Raw genomic sequence first — 20,733 nt, 5'->3', positions numbered from 1 at the left:
TATGGAAAGATACGCCTCCCTCTCCCAAGCTGAAGTAAGTATTCCATATTATTCTGACAGTTTGGCTGCAATCCTATATATTTACTTAGGAGTAATTCCCATTGAGTAGGCTTGTATAGGATTTCACTGTCTGAGTAGGAATTAAACTTCAGTAAGGTCAGGATTGGGGTTAAGGTACTTAAGAATGAAAACCCAGAAACACACAGAACAGGAAACAAATTAACTTGTGAAACTCAATTTTAATTTTATTTTTGAAGTGTAAATGTCCAATTACAAATAAATAATTCATACAATATAACTCAGTTATGACAGACACATTTTCAGGCAGTTCAGCATAACAACCAAGATCAATGCATTTACATTAAATAACCAATTACTATAACAAACTGGTCATCCAGTTACATTTGTAGCTTGGTCTAAATATGTTTACAGCCTTTTTAAAAGTTCCCTCCGTTTTGCCGGTTTAGAAGACAAAAGATGCAAACAATTTTCTTACAAGCCCAGAAGAACACACACATTACATTTACTTAAAAATAATAATTAAAAAATAGTCAAATGGATGAAGGGGAAGTCTAAAGCAGAAAGAAAAACCAAGCTTGAGCATTTTTGCAGCAAACAGTTATTTTCTAAGGACTTCTATTCTGTTGAATTTGCTGCACAAGTTCTCAAGTTATAGGATGTAACACCTTTGTGTTTCAACCGCATAAATGTTTCTTATCTTTATTAAAAAGTCAGAGGCCATAGAACACTTACAGGCTTCATTTTGACTTTAATTGCACACTGCTTTTAGCTTTAACTTGAGCAAAACTTTTACTGCTAAAAAGACAGCTTCCCTTTGAGGTAAATAGATGCATTATCTGTAAACTGCAATAGCAGCAGCATCAGTAAAACCACTGAAAAGCGTCTCCTGATATAAAAGGTACAATCACTGCCACTTTAGTCTTTTTGATGGAATTTGCATGGGCTCCCTCACAAGTCTTGGTATAATGAAATACGGCTGTACAGAAGCAGTGCTTGCTCAAATTTCTTTCATACACATTTACACACACACACCCTTTGCTTCTCCCTGTTGCAGGACACATGCAATATTTAAGAGCAGAATGTTTAGATTTAAACCCTGAACTATTCCAAAATGCCAAACATGACACAGATCTTGGCACTCTTAAAGGTTTATTTCCCCATAGTTGTTATTTAAGATTAATCCCTTCACACAACCATAGTCACAGGGCAGTCACATTCTTGTGGTGAGGTCCTGCACCACTGCATGTCCTGCTTCCAATGGGAAGACAACTGGGCAACAAAGACCCACATGATCGCCCCCATCCACATGGTTGCATTATTCACCACATCCCAGGAGTGGCCTGGAATTGCACCACAGAGAAGTAGGTCCCCTATGGCTACAGTTGGGTGTGAAAGGGGCTTTATTTGCCTTTAATGCCAAAATCAATCTTTCAAAACTTTATACTGGGAAACGTCAATGATCCAAGATGTGGTCTAAGGCAGGGATGGCGAATGTGTGGCTGTCTAGATATTGTTGGACTGCAACTCCCATCATCCCTCACCACTGGCTATGCTGGCTAGGGCTGATGGAAGATGCAGTCCAACAACATCTACAGGGCCACATGTTCCCCCCTGCTGGTCTAAGAGCTCAACTGGTATACAGCTAGTCTGTGTAACAATCTCCTGACTTAAAAAAAAAAAGTGAAAAAAGCAGGCTTAGGAAATGGTGATCTTAAGCAGAGGAAGACCGGGGGTCAGCTGGGGCGGAATTGCTGAACCCTTTCTTCTTCAGCCATTTTCCCATTCAAAATTGCCCTGCTCCTCAGTTGCTTTTCAAAAGACCTTTTTTCTACCTGCGGGTGGGAAGTGGGGGTGGAGATTTCAAGCAGAAACGGGAAAGTTAAGCAGGCCCTCCCTCTGCCATTTACTCATGACTGCAGCCTTTCACAGCAGCTTTTGATTAAAAAAAAATTGGGAAGCTGTTATACTTACATACATACACCACATACATACACTCCTGCCATGTAAAGTCTAGTTTTATTCTAAAATATTGTTAATCTTAAATGTACAAGAGGCCCTTTTACTAGTAAGCTTTTAAAAGTTTAAAAGCTACAAAAATGTGCTTCCAGGTCTAGTTGCTAAAAGAAGAAAAAGCTTACTTTTGCTCTCTTCTTCCTCCTGTCTCCCTGCACAGCATATAGCCAGAGGGTTGAGAGAATTCTCCCAGTTCAAAGAAAAGAGAAAAAGGCTGCAAGAAACTCCCGCATTTTAATTTGGTGATGTAAAGACTATATATGGCCCATAGTCTTTTCACTTTGGTTCTCTGCCTTAGTACCTGAATCTAAAAAGCATGAAGAAAGAAAACCATTCAGTGGAAATCATGAGACATTCTGTGTAACCACAAGTTAGACCACTGGATTCCTTCATTGTGAACAAGAATAGCTGTCATATATAAAATTCCTCCAATGGAGACTGCACAGTGATGCTCAGAAAACTAATTTGTTGTGAGAATTCTTAAAGATATGGTGTTAGTATCAACGCAAAATCTCTAGCAATATTAGTGGCAGGGATGGACACGGAACCAGAAAAAATAAAAGATACAGAATTTATTTTTGGATTTTGTCACAAATGCAATCTCCCAAACTATTAAAGAATTGCACAATAAGTTTAACACAATAAAGGAACTAGATCTATGTGAAAACCAGACATCTAAGAAGCACAAAGTATCTGCAGCACCTGCCAAATATTTTTTTTTTTCAAATGAGTTCCAAAGGAACATAAATACCATAGTTATTAATTATATCTAAAGAGAATTTTGGAAAAACAGCAACAAAACTCTTCAGTTAATTATTTGACTGTGGGACCTTGTACCTCTTAAAGTTTTGATAATTCCACTGACCAATTTCATTCCATAGTGTAAGAAGAAGAAAATTCTCAAGAGCTGAAACCCAATGCAAATCCCTAACAGTATGGTTGAGTTCCCAAGGAATACAGCAATATATTAATTTACTGCGACAAATTGTTTAACCATTCTAAATAACCTACTTGACCCTTTGCAACAAAACTCCACATATTAAGAGAAAGTATCACTCTTATGTACATTTCACACACCCCCCATCTAATTAAGATGCAATAATAAATTTGTTTCCCAAATTAAGGGAGCAATCCTATGGCCACTAGTCAGTGGCTAGACTGCCATAGGATATCTGGTTTTCCAGGAACTGACCTCAGAGCCCGTGCTCCAAGGTCAGTTCCTGGAGAACCAACCTTCCCCCACTTCTGCGCTGCCTTGCAGGCAGCGCAGAACAGCCCTGTGCGCCGTGCTCACAAGAGGAGTGCAGAGCGGCCAAAATGGGGCATTCCCGGGCGGGGAGGGCGGAAACGCCTGTATGACACATTCTATGTGTCCTATGGCAGCCTCCTCCCCTGCTCTGCCTTCCCACAGTTTAGACAGCCAAAACTGGCTGTCTAGCTGAAAATGCAGGGCAGGAGAAGTGTGGCAGGAACGATTCCCTTCATGCTTCTCCTGCCCTGCATTGGATAGGTGGTCACCTCCAAGTTCGGCGGCTGGCCACCTATCTGCATAGGATTGCACCCTAAAGCTATTGTTTCAAGTACAGGATGGGCACGATCCAGCCAAAGTTACGCATTTATAAGTCCCAGTGCTTTCAATGGGAGAGAAACAAGCAACTGAAATCAATGGGTTTAACAATGCTTCATGTTGGCTGGGGTCCAAAGTCTTTTCAATATCCAAAGTCCCACTATCAAGATATAGATCCAAGACCATTATCCAAGACCATTTTTGTAATTTTATTGGAAAGGAAGTAAATCCTTTCAAATTAAAGTATCTTCTACACTTGCAAAAATAATGCTTACTAAAGTATATCTTTCATATTTTCAGCCTGGCCATAGCAATATATTTTTATTATGTTGAAAAAAAATATGTGGGTGAAACAAACCTCAAAGGTTTTCTCAATTTAGACTTTACATGGTACCCCAAACTTTCAAGAGATCATCACAATCTAAAATTCCATGAAGCTCAGATGCACACACAGAACTGCATGTGTAGGGGCTGCACCATCTCTTGAACATCAGGAAAAGCACCAGATGCCCATCCCCAGAGTCTGTGCAGTGTTTCCCCCCGTTTTTGCAGTCAGACTACTTCTGCTTCTACAGAGCTCTTTCTGCGCACCAGAGCAGACAGACTGGAGCCAAAAGCTTCACAGTAGTATTTATAATGGACTATACAATTGGACATGTTGTCAAATTAAAGATTTTAGGCAAAACAATAAAGAAACATCCAAACAAATGTGATTCAGGTTATGACCTCAATCACACCTGGAAGAATGTTTTATTAAAAAAACACAACCCAAAATGAGTTTTATCTTCAAGTAATTGTGCTCACAAATAAGATTCCAAAACGCAGGTAATTAAAGAAGACATTTTCATCACCATTCATAAATAAGTCCTCAAAGTGCACAATCTACCACAAATTTATCATGTACAAGACCCCCCACCCCCACCCCAAATAAGAGATATGCAAGAGTGCAATTTAAAATCCATTTTGGCTGGGCTTGTGCATGGAAAGGTCATAATAGACTGCGTTCTTAAAATATTTGGGCTTCAGCTAGGCTTGAACTCGACTGTAACTGTTGATTTATACACACACACACACACACACACACACACACAAAGCCTGAATGGTAAAGCAGATAAAATCAACACAAATAAAAGTCCTACTTTAGAAAAGGACATTGCCAATCGGAATGCAATTCATTTAAAACTGAGTTCTCACTAGTTTTAACAATTCAATTTCTTTATAAAATGGCCTCAATACATTTTGAAAAGCGAACTACTTCTGTTAGACAGATTCATCGGTGTGAGATTTGCGGTGTCAGACCATACCCTGCATGACTAAAGCCTCAATACAGCTTGTTTTGCAGGTATGATCACATATATACAGTGCTTTGCCATGACCATTTTTCCTTATTTCAGATAAAAATAAAATATATATGTAGGAGGAAATTGTCAGGCACATACTTCAGCTATTATTTTATAGAGTCAGAATGTCAGACTATTTCTCTTGCAATTTTATACAAAACAATTGCACAGCAACAAATAATCTGGTCTTCTGGCCAACAATGATTTTCACCTATAGGTCATTTCATTGTACATAATTTCACATTGATACCTCTTTAATATTTAAATATGTAAGTAAAAAAGCCCCCCCCCAACTAATAATTTCTTTTATAAGCCAAGTTCTCCCTCTAAATAGCCAAACTTCAAAAAGTTACAAACAGAACATTGTACAGGATTTATAAATCAGGTTTAAAAACTTGAGGCTTCAAAACCATGTTCGCCCAAAAGGACTTTTAGGAAAATCCACACACTGACAAGGTAGCAGAAGAAACTGGAAAAAAAATAATGGAGACAGACACAAGTTTGCTGCCTTAACATTTTACTAATCCTGCCAGTTAAAGATGTTGATATTATCAGAAGTAACAGCATAAGCTGAAGGTGGGTAAAGGTGTTTTTATGTTGGTCCCAAGTGATGAGACATGTGATTCAAGTATTTCCTATTTGATCTGAGCTCACCATAGCAAAGTGGTGCAAAAAAGAAAAGAAATGAAAAAGGATTATTTGAGTTTTGTTCCATACATTCGATTAATATCTTCCTGGTAGTGTGCAGTAAGCTCTTTACGTTTTAGTTTGAAGGCATCTGTCACCAAGCCCGTCTCTGGGGTCCACGGTTCAGGGCTCAACCGAATTTTGAGTGGGACTTCAAATTTCTCCAGATTAGCTGCAACAACAGAAAAATAAAGTTTCAAATTATAAAATTACTAAGTATGGGTATTATAGAGCCCAGATGGGAAACCTCTGGCCCATGGTTGATAAAGGCAATTGGGGAGTGAAGCTGGCTCACTGGGGAACTGCTGTTTTAAGGAACTCCTGCACCTTGAAGCAGTGCTTCCTCAGGGCTTTGCTCACCCCTCACCTTGCCCAACAGGCAAAGGCAAAGGCCAAGCAAAGCTGTGTGTGTGTGTGCGTGTGTGTGTGCGTGTGTGTGTGTGTGAGAGAGAGAGAGAGAGAGAGAGAGACAGACCGACAGACAGACAGACAGACAGTATGTGGAGCATGTCAGCAGTGGCCTCTCCCACTGCAGGCTTGCAGCCCCCCGACACCCTACTCCAGGGTCAAAAAATGTTCCCGACCCCTGTTACAGAGGTTTAAAAAAACATGTATGGTCTTGAAAGAGGAGGGAGATATAGATATATAATTTTTTCTCTCTCTCTCTCAAACAACACTAGAACTTGAGAGCTTGACTGGCAGTACATTCAAGGGAGACAAAAGAAAGCACTTTTTATAGAAGGCATAATTCATTTACAGAACTCCCTGGCATAAGCTGTAGTGTTGGCCACTAATGCAGATGCCTTTAAAAGGGCATTGAATACATTCATGGAGGATGGATGTAATAAAGGGGAAGTAGTCCCGATGACTATATGGAACCTCCCGTTTCAAAGGCAGCATGCTTCTGAATACCAGTTCCTGGGAAGCAACAGCAGGGGAGGGCTTTTGTCTTCATGCCCTGTGTGCTTCCTGGAAGCACCTGGTTGGCTAGTGTGGGAAACAGGATGCTGAACTAGATGAACCTTTGGTCTGATCCAGCAGGGCTCTTCTTGTGTTCTTAAGATTTGTTTTAGCAATCCCCCACCCCCTTGTGGTAATGAAAACAAATCTAGCATCTCAAGAAGATCTGTCAATTTTTCTAATTGTTTCCTTTAATCCACAATAGTCCTGCATTTTTAACATTTGTTTTTATGAAGTAAATACAATATCTTCAAGAACAACCCAAAGGGTAGCTGTACTTCGCTTACCTGCCCTAGCAGCCTCAGCTAAAAGCTTTTGTACTTCTTTCTCCATTTCAGCACTGTTACATATCTCTTCCAAAGTTCCTTTAAATCCTTTCTTCCGTGCTAACTCTTTAAGTTCTTTATGGTTTGGCACAAGAAATCCAATGACATAAGACTGGAAACTGAAGAAGAAATATTTGCACAATTTCATACCAATGTCTATATTTCCACTCTGTTTTATGTGACTATTATTTCACTATAATTTATCCCAGTTTTTTCCTAAACTTTCCCCCCATGAATATAATGGAGCACACATTAACTTTTGCCACAGGATTGCCACTGCAGACAGCATCCCCATGGTAAATTCATACTCCTCATCGGCCCTGCTGTATTATTTACAAGCTCTTCACATATTCAGTGAAGCCATCACACAGGGCTGATTCAGACATAATACTAAACCATAGTTTGGTGCTACAGGAACAAGCCTTTAAGGACACTCAGGCTCATGCAAATGAGTCTCTGGGAAAGCACAGGAATAGGAAATGCCTCCTTGCTTGAAGAAAAGAGTCATGTTTCCACCTGGCTGCTGGATGGACATTTTTGCTCAATCTTCTTTTGTTGCTGGGGGAGGGGACAGGGAAGACGAGGAACAGTGAAGATTTGCAACATGTTAACTGCTCCTTCCACAAACAAACACAAGATTAAACAAGCAAACTGCCAAAACTCAGCCAGGCAGCAACATGACCTCTTTCCTGAGACAAGAAACTATTCCCTACTGAACTCCTTTGGTTTGCTTGGGGGCTCTTCCTCCTTTCTAGAAGGACAGAGGCTTGAAGCCCTGGCAATGGGTGAGCCAGGGCTTCAAGCCACTCCAGTCTTCCCTGCCTGATGGGACAGTTGTGGGAGGGAGAACTTTAGATTCTAAAGCAGCCTTCCTCAATCTGGTACCCCCAAGATGTGCTGGACTGTAACTGTTGGCCATTGATCATGCTGGCTGGGAATAATGGGAACTACAGTACAACACGTCTGGAGAGCACAAAGTTGAGGACAGCTGTTTTAAAGCAAGGGGAGGGATGTCAGGCTTGGGGGCCAAATCCAGCCCTCCTGGAGTACCCATCTGGACTTCCAGGGTTCCCCAGATAGCCCACCCCTTGTCCCTCAATCACCGGTTGTTTCATGGTTTCCCACATTTTGTCCAGTCTTCCCCCCCGCCCCCCATTCTAAAAAGTTGAAATACCTCTCCTAAGGCTTAGTTACTGGCAGCTTTAAGCTACAGCATGCTGATATTTTTTGTGTTTTTGGCTCCACCCCTTTGACTGGAATGTGGCCTCCCAGAGCTCTCCAAAATTGAATTCAGCCCTCTTGCTGAAAGAGGCTCTCAACCCCTGTTCTAAAGAGTCAGCTTCTAGTGTGAGCAGCTGTAACAAATAGCCAGGCTCTAAGCTGAGGGGTCTGATAAAGGTTCTGTCAGTTCCATGGGTGATCTTCTCTTGGAAGAAAAAAACAACACATCATTAACTCCCCTACAGAAATGGTTAGACATGGATGCTTCTGGACAGCAACTCAGAACTAGCTTAAAGAAACTTTAAGGCTGGTTCAGTGCCTGGTGATAAGTGGGTAAGAAGGAATTTATGTAATCTCCTGCAGAATCTATGCATATTCAAAAGGGTGTGCAATTTACTTTTTAGATGAAAAGCACAGAAACATTTCTAGAATGCATGTGTTGCTCTAGCACAAACAAATAAAGGTTACACCAGCCATCTTACCTGCTTGCATATACACAAATATTATCTACTAGTGGAAGATTCTTCAAAGCTGCTTCAACTTTACCAAGAGAAACATATTCTCCTGCTTGAAGTTTTACAAGATCTTTTTTACGATCTATAGAAAAGGAGTTAAAATGTTATATTCACTAAAAGTTCAGAATACTTTACAGATGTAGAGTGAGATTCACCTTAGCTCTTCTGTTCATTTCCACATTGGGACAATCTGAGATTTAACAATCTAGACAGAATACTTGGACTAACTCCTACTAATCTCCTTAGCCCTTCAACAGATCAATCATGTGCTGGGCTCTTAAAAGTTTGCATTAAACTAATGACTTCATTAGATTGCATATGCTTTCACTACTACAATATTCATAAACATTCATATATTTGCCAGACAAAATTTATTCAGCTGTTTTCCAAACTTTAAAACTGAAACCATGAATAGCTCTAACCAATGCATGTTTATTTGGGAGTTAGTGCCATTGAATTCAAATTAAAAATCACCGCAGTGTTCTAATCATTTTATGTCTTCCCCCATTATTACCCTGGATAATTACATATGAAATATGAACTTTAAAATGAATAGCGCTTGAATGGGGAGGAACATCTAGGTACCATCCTGCCAAAGTTAAGGACTGTTAAATCCTATTGGTTTCAGTGACTTCGATTTAAGCATGTATTTAACTCTTCATTAAGGCTACAATCCCAAACACACTTCTCTAGGAGTTAGTCCCAGTGAACTCAGTAGGAATTACTTCTAAGAATAGGATTGCTCTGGCAGCCACAAAGCTACATTGTGCCCCTACTCGGAATCTGCAGTCCTATACATATTATTTGGGAAAGAGCCCCAATGAACTCAACTGGACTTCCTTCATGGTAAACAAGCACATGTCTGTGCTATAATCTACAATATTTTGAGAAATTAACAATGAAATGAATTAATGAAGTAGGATTTAACTGAAAAAATATATATACTCAAAGAAGAACCACATCCGCTGAAATGAAAGGGTGTTATGACAAAACAGTAGATCAGCAAGTATTATATGGCTAACTCACCAATAATTTTTAGACACCCATCTGACTGGAATTCCCCAATGTCTCCAGTGTAGAGCCACCTCTGTCCATTCTCATCTGTCATGAAATCATGTTGTGTTCGTTCTTCATTTTTGTAGTAGCCCATAGTTATGTTTTGACCTCCAATAACAATCTCACCTCTAGGGTATGGTTTATCTGTGTTAAAGTACCCACCTATAATTGAAAGTTTGTAAATTAAGAAAGCTAATGTGTATTTTTAAAATACAGAATAAACAAATTCCACAATATATTAAACTATTTTTCATCTGCAACATTAGCTTTACAATGTACATATTAATACTTATTGAGACCACAATGGCTAATACATTGAGGATGTGAAGAAGCAAACTTCTGTACTGACATCCTCTGCTGGATTGGCTACTATGCATGCACAAGAAAAGGATTCCCAGAACTGCATCTTTGCAGACAACAGCTGAAGCTGTGGACACAGTTCTCAACACTGAATTGAGAGCCATGTATGCAGCACCCCACAGATGGATCTATCACCCAGCACTGATCACCTGTTTGATTTACTAATAGACTGAATTAAGCCTCCAATATCCCAAATCCTAAGCACTTGAAAGAAAATTCCAAAGGGATTGACTTGCTTTACAATGTAAGTGCAAGCAATATTCAGATTTCCTTTCTACCACACCCAAAAGGCTCAGATAATTTACAACATTAAAATCTCATTCAGTACTTACAATAAACCTGAAAAGCCTCTAAAACAGGCATGGGCAACCTTCAGCCCACAGACCAGATACGGCCCACAGGTGTTCCTCATAAGACCTGCTGGCTTCTTCCTCAGGCCCTGTCCTGGCAGGGTAAAGCTCTTACCTCTGATCAGCGGCTGATCAGAGAGAAATTTTTGTCCCAGCTGGAGAGATGGGGCAGGGCCTGAGGAAGAAGCTACTGAATTATTCAGTTCTGCTTTCTTTTGAGTAGACCTATGGAAGCTTGCCCAACTTGTGAGTAGACATGCTGCTCATGCTCGTTTATGAATAGAAATGCAGAGACTTGGTATTTGGGAATGCTTTTTGAAAATGCTGCTGAGTGAGTCATTCCTACTTACTTGTGAGTAGACTTGCTGCTCATGCTTACTTCTGAGTAGATGCATAGAGGTTTGGTATCTGGTATTCTGAGTAGTCTTAAAATGGGTAAAAATCACATTTTGGCCTGCCTGCTCTGTCTTTGGCTTTTCCCAAAGATAGAATGCGGCCCCAAGACCTTTCCCAGATTAGAATTCAGCCCTCGGACTGAAAAAGGTCCCCCACCCCTGCTCTAAAAGATTTGGGTCAATTTCCATGTCTCAACTGGCAAAGTACGGCTTACACAATTCTGCAAATCAGATCTGTAAACTAGAGTTTCATCCTGGTTTGCAAAGCAAACAAAGCATATTTTGCCAATGTGGACGTAATAGCCAACCCTGCCTCACTGCAAACCAGAAGATCACTAATTTCCCAGAGCATGTAAGGAGAGGAGGAAGAGGGAGGGAGAAGCACACAAGAACATGAATTAATCTTGTAGTGCCAAACTATGGTTTTCACATTATGCATGAACCAACTCTAAGTGCTAAAGGTGCTGTAGAGACTGGTTTATTGTGAAACTTATACAGATAAGATCCTACTTTGTCAGATGAGGTGAGGGACACTTTACACATGTTAAGCAACATGGAAAAGCACGCATGCTGTAATTATGGATGGGCAAAAGGTGTGTTTTCTGATATAGAAATTACGTTTCCCAACATGATGTGTGTGGTGGTCCTGAAAGTGATGCCTGGCAACAAGCATTTGAACTTGTCCTTCACATCTAAATCCAGTACTATCCACTGTATCTTACAGCTCTCCATGTGCCAGTTCAATGGCCCTAGTGTTCTACATTTATCTCCTTAACAATAACTCATAGAATTTTCCATTCTGAGGCCCAAGAGTAAACAGAATAAAAGAGCAAATAGAATTTATTCTGAACTTTGAATTCTTTGGCAATGTTCTGGAAGTAATTTTTTAAAGATGAAAAATCCTTCTATATGTTTCCCTTAGTTAATATTTGCTTACCTAGTAGATTTTAAAGTGTGTAACATAATTTTAAAAAGAAGCAGTAGTATACAGTGGAGAGAGAAATAACCCAAACTGCTTAAAATAGAACAAATATTCAGAAAATATTGCTAATCTCTCGTCTTGCACTTTCTTTGAAGAGCTTTTGTTCAAACTTTCTATGACAATATGACCAATGGTTTCTTTTAAAGAAAAACTGGCAGCAAAAAGTACAGTTAGGGAGCCAAATAAAAACATTTTTCTCCAGCATGTATTTTGCATTTTGTTGTTGTTGCCAACTTTTAAGTTTTCTGGACATTTACTTCCAGCTTTGTACTTTTCATATATGCTGCTGAATATTCTTTGAAGAAGGTATTTTAAAAGAAAACCCTGCTTAATTAATTAAGAAAGTCCCAGAACAAGCCCTGTAGGAGAAGCAGTGCTACAATTAGGGCTAAAACAAAAAGAAAAAAAGAAAAATCCAAAACTAACTCAGCCTAAGAATGTGCAACTAAAATTGAGTACAGCAATTTTAGATTGCAAGGTTCTTCGGCCAGGGACCTGTCCTCCTGTACTCTGTAAAGTGTGATGCACACTGACTGTGCTGTAGAAAACGAATAATACTTTTTAAAAAAATTCTAAGCTTTCATCTCCCATCTGTTGAATTTCTGGTTTTCATGAGGCATTTAAAAGCACAAATGCCCTGATCTGTAATTTGGAGAAGGATAGCAGAGGTAAGAGACTCACACCACTTCTTTCCTTCTCCAAGATGCAGACAGGACCCCATCCCCTCCTCTCCCTTGGTGTATGCCAAGGCTGGTGGAAGGGCTGGGGTCTCATGCCTCACACAGACATCATCTACTCATTCCAAGTTCTCTGCAATGCACAGAGATCTCGTGGGAGGGGTTTTAAGTGCTGAGCAGGAGCTGTTCACAGAGGGAGAGAGGTAGTCCTCATGAGGAATTTTGGAGACTTTGGCTGCTCAAATTTTGCCTATTAAGAGGCTATCTGAAGCATGTCACCAACAAATTTGCAGAGGAAATTTTTTTGGTAACAAACTAGTTTTAGCTCTGCTTCCTTCACAACACAGAACTGCCAATCTTCATATTTGAGCTAAACTCACCATAAAGTCCAGCCTACTTAGCTCTTCTGTGTGTATGTGTCTGGCTCTTTTAAACCCTCCATGCTAACATGGCTTTCTCTATATTAACAGAAAGGGCATCCAATGTGTGGATAGCAAAGATGCCAAAATAGGCTGAGGGAGAGAACTAGTTTGAATCGCTGCAACTGGCGGGATTCTCCAAGGCCTGCAGAAAAATCTTCATTTTTTGGAGGAAAAAGAGAGGACGGGCCCCTGGAACATCCCTCAAATCTACTGAGGACCATGGAAACCTGGCAGCACGCAGTAGTGCACAGATGCAAGTCTTGAGCTAACTGGGGCTGGTAGGTACACTGAAAAAAATCAAGTAGCCTGCCTCTCACCTCCCTTCATCCTGTAACTCAAGTGTTGAGTGTGCGTGTGTAGGGGAGAAATTGGGCTTGGGAGTCTGTGCCCCTATATATAGCACATGTCTTCCCAAGCCAATTACCTCTTCCACAAAGACACCCCCTATCTTTTATCCCCTCTGGGACTAAGTATAGCTTCAATGGGTTGATGTAAAATCTGGGAAGTTACACAGGAGGAAAAAGATGAACACATGCTGCGTTGCAGTTTCAATCCAATTTAAAAGCTGCCACAGCCCGCTTTTATGGCTAAATGGGAAAGAAGACATTGGGAGAGCTAATCAGCCCATGTTAGGCCTAGTTTAGCCCTCAGAGAAATTTTATGAAGCAGCAGAGAAAAACTGCTCTTAGTTCAACTCCACACTATCAAGCCTTTGAAGGCACGTTAAAGGTTTACTGTATCATGGCCACATTATTACATTTAAACAAGGGACTTAAAAGTTCGTCCTGAAAGGAAAGAAGCATCATCATCAGTCACTAAATAAAGTATTGTTACAGAAGAACTTCCTACCTTCTTTCCAGTTCACTAGTTTGATTTCACAGCAAACCAAGGGTGCTCCCACTCTGCCTGTTGTATAGTCCCAAACTGAAATTTAAGGGGAAAATGCATCATTAAATCTCAGAAGTGGATCCTAGAATCAATTTTATTACAATGTTTCTTCCAAGAGCTGTCTCCACACAGTATCAATGAGATCTTGAGAGATTTTGAAGTGAAATATTGTCACTATGCTGATAATCCCTAATTCTGGGCTTCTTCACATGGAGTTTTTATCCTGCTATTGAGATTGCTCACTCATGGAAGTTTGCGGGCCCTTTAGATGATGTCGTTAACCTCCAGGGTGTCTCCTGCACTAAATGACCTTTATTCCATTTTTTAATAGATCAGAGATAATGAGCTAGCAAATTACCCTGTTTGTGTTCTGCTTGAGTTCCCTCCATGAAAAAGGAAAAAGCAGCACGAAGAGGAGAAAGATCAATGAAACATATGGAAGACTCAGATAGGGGGAGAAGGAGGGAGAAAAGGAAGCATGTGTAAAGGGAGTCCGTTGTGATCCTGCATTTAAAACTGAAGCAGAAAGCCCCATTTTAAATGTGGGATTTTAGGGTGGTGTAGAGATGCTCTCTATATCTCTACATACTGATTGGCATTTCCACCCTATAAACACCACTAACCTTCGGTTATCGTTCCAGCCCCAGAAGATTCTGTTAGGCCATAGCCCTGTCCCACAGGGCAACAAAAACAGATGTTCATAAATCTCTGAGTGGCCGCAGAAAGTGGAGCTCCTCCACACAACAAGACCCGAATTTTTCCACCCAGCAGCATTCGGACTTTCCGGAAAACAAGGCTAAAAAGATAAGAATATGTTTTTATTGCTTAACCAAAGATCTCCTAAAACAGCATGTGCACCCAACCAGAAGGTCCATTGCTGCCTTTCCTTTGTGAAATGACTTTTCCACAGAATATGCAGCACATCCCTATGCATGTCTATCGAGAAGGAAGTCCCCCTGAGCTCAACAGGACTTACTTCCTAGCAAGGGTGCATATTACAGACAAAGACTGATAACAGAGTAGTGTATTTGGCTTTTCCTTTTAAGCATTCTAGCTAGCAGTAGTTTCCAAAAAACAGATTTAGCAAACTTGGGACAAAGGCATCTTTTCCCATCCATACCACCAGGTTTATTCATAGGCTGCCTAGCCCTTCGTGGCCAGCTCACGCTTTCTGTTTCTCTGATTGATCCAGCTATTTGGCCAACTCCTCAGCAACCCATCTCCCTCAGTATAGTCTTTACCCTTGACAAGGAAAAAAAATAATTTACCTACCTGTCACACAGTGGAGTACTATAGCCTTTTGAAATCTGCTCCATTTTGTAATTATAAGCTAATATAAACAAATTACGTTGGAAACCGGACATTTCATTAACTCGACTCATGACATTTTTGTAAATTCGATCCATGATTTCCTAGTTATAGAAAGGGATTACACACATCAACCAAAGGAATATAACAGTGTGCAATACATTTAGTTTACTGCACAAATCTATATGAGTACCGTATTGTTTAAGATTAGATCAGATCTTAGGTTTCTCCAAAGGATCAAGGAGGGTTAGAACATTTAAAAATATGAAAACAAAATGTTAAGTGAAGGGCAACACTAGAATCCTATTTCTTTCAACCCAGATCCACATTGGCCCCATCCACTCAAGGGCAGAGAAATACAATGGGGTGATCCACCTCATATACCCACTCTTACCCCTCTGTCTTCAAGGATGGGATTTCTGGAAGAGGCAGAGAATAAGCAAGAACTAGGATGGGCTCTTGTCATAGTGCACTGCCATCATGCACAACCAATGCAGCCTTTTTATTCCTACCATCGTTCTGGCTTTAAGCCTTAAGATAAAGAGAGAGGCAGGACAGACAACCACCATACTGTGCTACCATTGTTTTGCTTGGACCCAATACAGCTGGGGTAAAGAGCATTTACCACCTTAAGGCAGAAGCCAGAGGGGGTATGTGTGCAAGTAGCCCAATATGGTGACATCAAGACCCAACTCTTTTTCATGTGCGCGCGCTCTCTCTCTCAATCTCTCTCTCTCTCTCTCTCTCTCTCTCACACACACACACACACACACACACACCCCTTATGCAACTACCTCAGTACTACTATATTTAACACAGTGCTGTACTGAGTTGTTTAGATACTGGACATAGCTAGTAGCCTTTTTAAGGCTAGAAGAGAGAGAGGAGGAGTGCTGTGTAGTTTGTCACTTGCATGTTGGAAAAAAACTGCTATTTGCTCTGGCTGAGCAACAAATGATATGGTTGTCTTAAGGTATAAACAACAAAGAGTCTTGTGACACCTTACAGATTAATACATTTATTATGGCATGAGCTTTCGTGGACACTGTCCACTTTATCAGATGCATGAAGTGCTAATTTCAAGATGGCAGATTTATATACACAAGCTTGAGGAGGTGGGGATTGTAAACAGTGAGGTCTGAGAGAACTGCAATGCCACAACAAATTTGTTAGTCTTTAACGGTGCCACAGGACCCTTTGGTTGTTTTTGCTGCAACAGGCTTAGACGGCTGCCCCTCTAGAAATTAAGGTATAGAGCATACTCTCTATGGAATCTAAACACTCAGAATGTTAATACAGTTTTATCTTAATATGAATTTAGACCAAACCTATTTCCATACTCTAACGTGTCATTCAGGAAGCTCCTTATTCCTTAAGAAAGGTTACCCAGATTTAATTCCCTTCTAAATTTCTTTTTGGCAAATGAACAGTACACCCTTCTAAGTCTTATTAGCTATTATTACATTATTTATTATTAAAACTTAAATTTATTCAACCATGTAGATTTTTCTGGAAAGTTTTAGAAGCAGAGGAATTTAGTAGAATACTAACAGAATTTTCTATCAAACCACTCCCACACCTACACACAACATAACCCATACACAACCCATAACCCTGATACGTTTTCTACATGTATCATAAACTCATGGAAGAAGACATTACATGGGAACTATCCTAAAATCATCATCTTCTCATATAACATTTGAAAGATGCAGACTTCAAATGCACAACTTACCGGCACAGCTGCCATTAGAGTTGGCTTCAGTGCAGAAACATCACCTTTACTACCTTTCTTTATTTTCGAGGACTAAAAGAGAAGTGAAGAAAGCAACATACAACCTTAAGTTACCCTTCACAAAAAATCTTGTTGTTTGTGCAGCATAAGAGATGCACACACTGAAAAAAAAAAAATGTTTTACCATAATATCTGCTTGGAAAGTATCTAGGGCACATTTTGACAACAATACTGAAACACTGATACCATTTTAAAAGAGACAAAAATGCTTAATTTCACATTTAGGTAAAGGTTAGATAAAACATAAAATGTGCAATTAACTGATATGCTCTGATTTATGGAAAAAACTTACTTGATCACTTAGAGTCTGAGGTGATGAGTAGCCAATACAGCATCCATGGGCCAAACAAACAAGTTCGGCGCTTAACTCCAGAACATGAGCAAGAGGCAAGTAGCCAATGTAAACATCTTTCTCTCTGGAAAAAAAAAAAAAAAAGATTATAGTATATTCTGTGTCAACTTGTATCAGCCCATTGCTAAGACTGCAGCATAAAGATCCAAAATATGTCCTGCCACAACAACTTTGTAACTTTTGCATATAGGTGTATTTAGCAACAGTGGGGTCACTATAGACATATAACACAGGCTCCCTGAGAACTGTAGTCAACAAAATTGGAAGCCAGCCTTGGGAACTGGTTCTCCCTCCTCACAGCCTTTTCCCTCCTTCAACCCAACTTGCCCTTTCTCCCTGTTAATGAAGTTCAGCACGGTACTGGCACCCTTTACAAGAATTAAAACAGTTTTCCTTAAATCTGAGAACACTTTGCCCTCATCAACAGAGAATATAATTTAATTTAAATGCCAGAACCAAATTTGTATGATAATCAGGTTCCTTGCTGTTCTTTTTCTAAAAGGTGGTGGCCAAGCCAAATGAAAATAGAAGAAACTATAACATGATTGTACTCTTGCCAGGTTTGCAAAGAAATCATGGAACCTATCTGTACTGAATATACAGAACCGAAGAACACTAAAACACAACACATAACCACACAGATTCAAAGATGGTGGGTTTGCATAAAGAGAAGTGTAACAGCTTCCCTACCCCCTGCTGCCTCCCATTCTATAACAAATGCTTGATTAAAGCCAGCGTTATACTCTCCAAATACATTCAAAATCTCTGTGTTAATGAAATAATTCTTTAGTGACCTTTGGACTATTAAGAAATACATGTACTATGTTGGACCACATGACTTGATACATACCCCAGATTAGGAATCCTTTCAGCCATCCCAGTTATGCCAGAAATAAGATTACAATGAGAGATCATAACGCCTTTTGGAACTCCTGTAGAACCACTAGTATACATAATTACAGCAGTGTCTGAGGGTAGTGGCCTCCACCTCTGTTTGTTGCTTGATACTTTAAAAAAAATTAACATGCAAAAACAGAAAAGCAATTAAAAAGGAAGCAAGAATATTATTTTGAAGATTATAATTTTAAAAGATCAAACAGGCAGAGCAAACTTACCTTCCTGGGTGGGAGAGACCCACAGCACAGCCACCACCACATTCAGAACCCTGTCAGCTTGCACCAGGCAGGGCAGAAGGTGAAGAGGAGGGGCACTGTTTGGCTTGGGGGTGGGGGAGTTCTTTATTGCTTTTTAAAAGTTTTCCCTCCATTTACTGCATTAGTTACACCAGCTCCAGGGCTAGCATGCTCTTGAGGCCTGTTTGGGGCTGTGTCAGAACAAGGCGGCTTTAGATCCTGCAAAGCTACACCCTGCCCAAACACCCTCTCCACCACCACCCCACCCCCAACATTCCATTCCTGGCCCCTCTGTACACAGAGAACCACCAGCAGGTGACCAATGGCAGCAGAGCTTCCCACCATTGCCCTGGGGAGACCTCTGACACTGGAGACCTCTCCAGCCACAGAAAGGGAGATCTGTAGTGTCCAAACTGCCCTCCCCTGGAACGTAGGATTGCTACCATAACTACTTAAGTGCTTTTGATATTTAAACCACTTTGTAAAAATGTTAATGTGTTCTGTACTTCCATATGGAGAGGAAGATCTAATTGCTTTCTAGTTTCCATGTTCTAGGAGTCCTTCTTGGAAACAGAAGTGCTTAACCCCAAAATGTCCCAACAGTATCTCAGCCAGAAAGGGCCTTACACATCACCAAGACCAACCCTCAGCTGGATGCCAAAATCTTAACCATAGCTTGCACTGTGAAATGACCATACATCCTCATCTCCACCAGTAAGCACTCTTGGATATATATCCGGAAGTGTTCTCAAGAGGTTGTACCATCAATTCCTAATACAGGAATCAAATTCACCAAAACGGGGTGAGCCAAATAATTGCCTAGCCTGTTTTCAACACTATCTAGTGATAACAACCCCACTAAATCTTGCAACCTATCCCAGCATTCCTTCATGTGTACAGTTAAGGTTCTTACTGCATTCAGCCTAATTTTTTCTTGTCAATAGCAGATATGGTGAAGCATTACAACTTGGGCTCATGTGTATACTAGAAATCCAAGAGGAAAGCTTTTATCACATGTGCCAAGAAATGACAATTTCCTGCCTTACACTCTTACATATTTTAGTTGCAACGTTGCACACTAAATGAACATATACCAGGAGAACTTTCACTGTTTGCTAAGAATAAGGAATTCATAAAGCTTCAGGAAGAACAGCCATGGCAAACACTGAAATACCCCAGTAGGTTCATGGAACTCTGTGTATTACGGTACAAATGCTAGAAATTACAGTTCCTGACACACCAATATCCAGCATATACCCTCTATGCAGAATGAACCCAAATATGGCTGGAAATATAGTAACCCTCAAGTGTTATCATGTCGTTGATCTCCTCCACTTTCTCCTTTCTTTTCCCCCAGAAAATACATTCATTATCATAAGGATAAAAAAGTGCTCAAACAGAGAACTATACGTACTATTATTTATTTTCTCCCCCATAGCTTCAACGGATGTCATAGTATGAACAATTACACCTTTGGGGAATTCTGCCCATGATGTTGGTTTGCCATCCACAGTTATAATATGCCGCAACAGGGGAACCTGAGAAGCAATACTCTGTGGGGAGAACGTACATAAACAGTTTTAAAAATTCTTCTCAGCTCAAAAAACAAAAAAACCCAGAGTGAGACAGAGCTGTGTTCTTCCCCCTCCCCATATTTGCCTTTTAAGACATTTCTATCCTTAAAACTAATGTATCACTTCAAGCTGTTATATGAACATTATATGAAAGGTGAATATGAAATGGGTATAAAGAACTATGGTAAGTTCCTAGAAATTTATATATGGTACCATTCATGTACATGGCACTATACAAAGAATGAATGGCCCGTCCCAGAGGCTTACATATGTAGTGTCCTGTGATGCATAACTGTCAGAGGATGATTTATGCATTCAGCGTCACACTGAGTAGTGTCTATTGGTAGCAGAGAAGAGAAAATTTCAGCAGGTGTCAATAATGACAATGGTAAAAGTCACACCTACCAGAATTTTCCCATGCATGCAACATTCAAAGAAACCTCCAGGTGTGGATTTGCAAACTTATGGCTCCTTTGTTGCTAGACAACAATACCACAGCTTCCCTTAACTGCTCACTTTCTACCGTTAACTCATAGCCCCTACTGTCTCTTCCCTCCCATCAACAGCACTCAGTCCTCTGGCCCTCATCCCTTTCATTAGTCCCTTCTTTCCTCAGCTCCCCATTTCTGCTGCCCTTTCCCTCAAGACTGTCTCCTCCACATACCCTTTGTTCTGATCCTTGTTTTAGTCTGCTGGCTGCTCTGCCTCCAACCTCTAGTCAATCTGTCTTTTGGTTCCCAGACCATTAGATTTCCTACCTCCTGGGACCTCTTCCCACTGAACTGTCCAGT

The 20,733-nt window shown here is 40.3% G+C and overlaps 1 protein-coding gene across 6 annotated transcripts in view; it reads right to left on the bottom strand.

Moving 5' to 3' along the window:
* Positions 1-221: 221 nt before the first annotated feature.
* The window catches only part of ACSL3 (acyl-CoA synthetase long chain family member 3), a 71,131-nt gene continuing 50,619 nt past the window's right edge, over positions 222-20,733 (bottom strand). For 3 of the 6 annotated variants that reach the window (XM_084847098.1, XM_084847100.1, XM_084847101.1), the window contains 11 exons: positions 19,783-19,921; positions 18,086-18,242; positions 17,176-17,299; positions 16,824-16,895; positions 15,053-15,192; positions 14,404-14,576; positions 13,742-13,816; positions 9,677-9,868; positions 8,618-8,732; positions 6,876-7,033; positions 229-5,800 (listed from right to left, as the gene is read on the bottom strand). In XM_084847098.1, the coding sequence (XP_084703224.1) occupies positions 5,637-5,800; positions 6,876-7,033; positions 8,618-8,732; positions 9,677-9,868; positions 13,742-13,816; positions 14,404-14,576; positions 15,053-15,192; positions 16,824-16,895; positions 17,176-17,299; positions 18,086-18,242; positions 19,783-19,921 (1,509 nt within the window). In that variant the 3' untranslated portion in view covers positions 229-5,636. Of the gene's footprint in view, positions 5,801-6,875; positions 7,034-8,617; positions 8,733-9,676; positions 9,869-13,741; positions 13,817-14,403; positions 14,577-15,052; positions 15,193-16,823; positions 16,896-17,175; positions 17,300-18,085; positions 18,243-19,782; positions 19,922-20,733 lie in introns of all 6 variants that reach the window. The other 3 variants (XR_014789577.1, XM_084847099.1, XM_084847097.1) reach the window with 3 other exon arrangements.

This window comes from Heloderma suspectum, chromosome 3, assembly GCF_057233095.1.
Source record: "Heloderma suspectum isolate Gila_16-S chromosome 3, 16-S_ref, whole genome shotgun sequence".
Taxonomy (NCBI): domain Eukaryota; kingdom Metazoa; phylum Chordata; class Lepidosauria; order Squamata; family Helodermatidae; genus Heloderma; species Heloderma suspectum.
The sequence above is the reverse complement of the archived record's forward strand: the minus strand, read 5'-3'. Positions and strand labels throughout refer to the sequence as shown.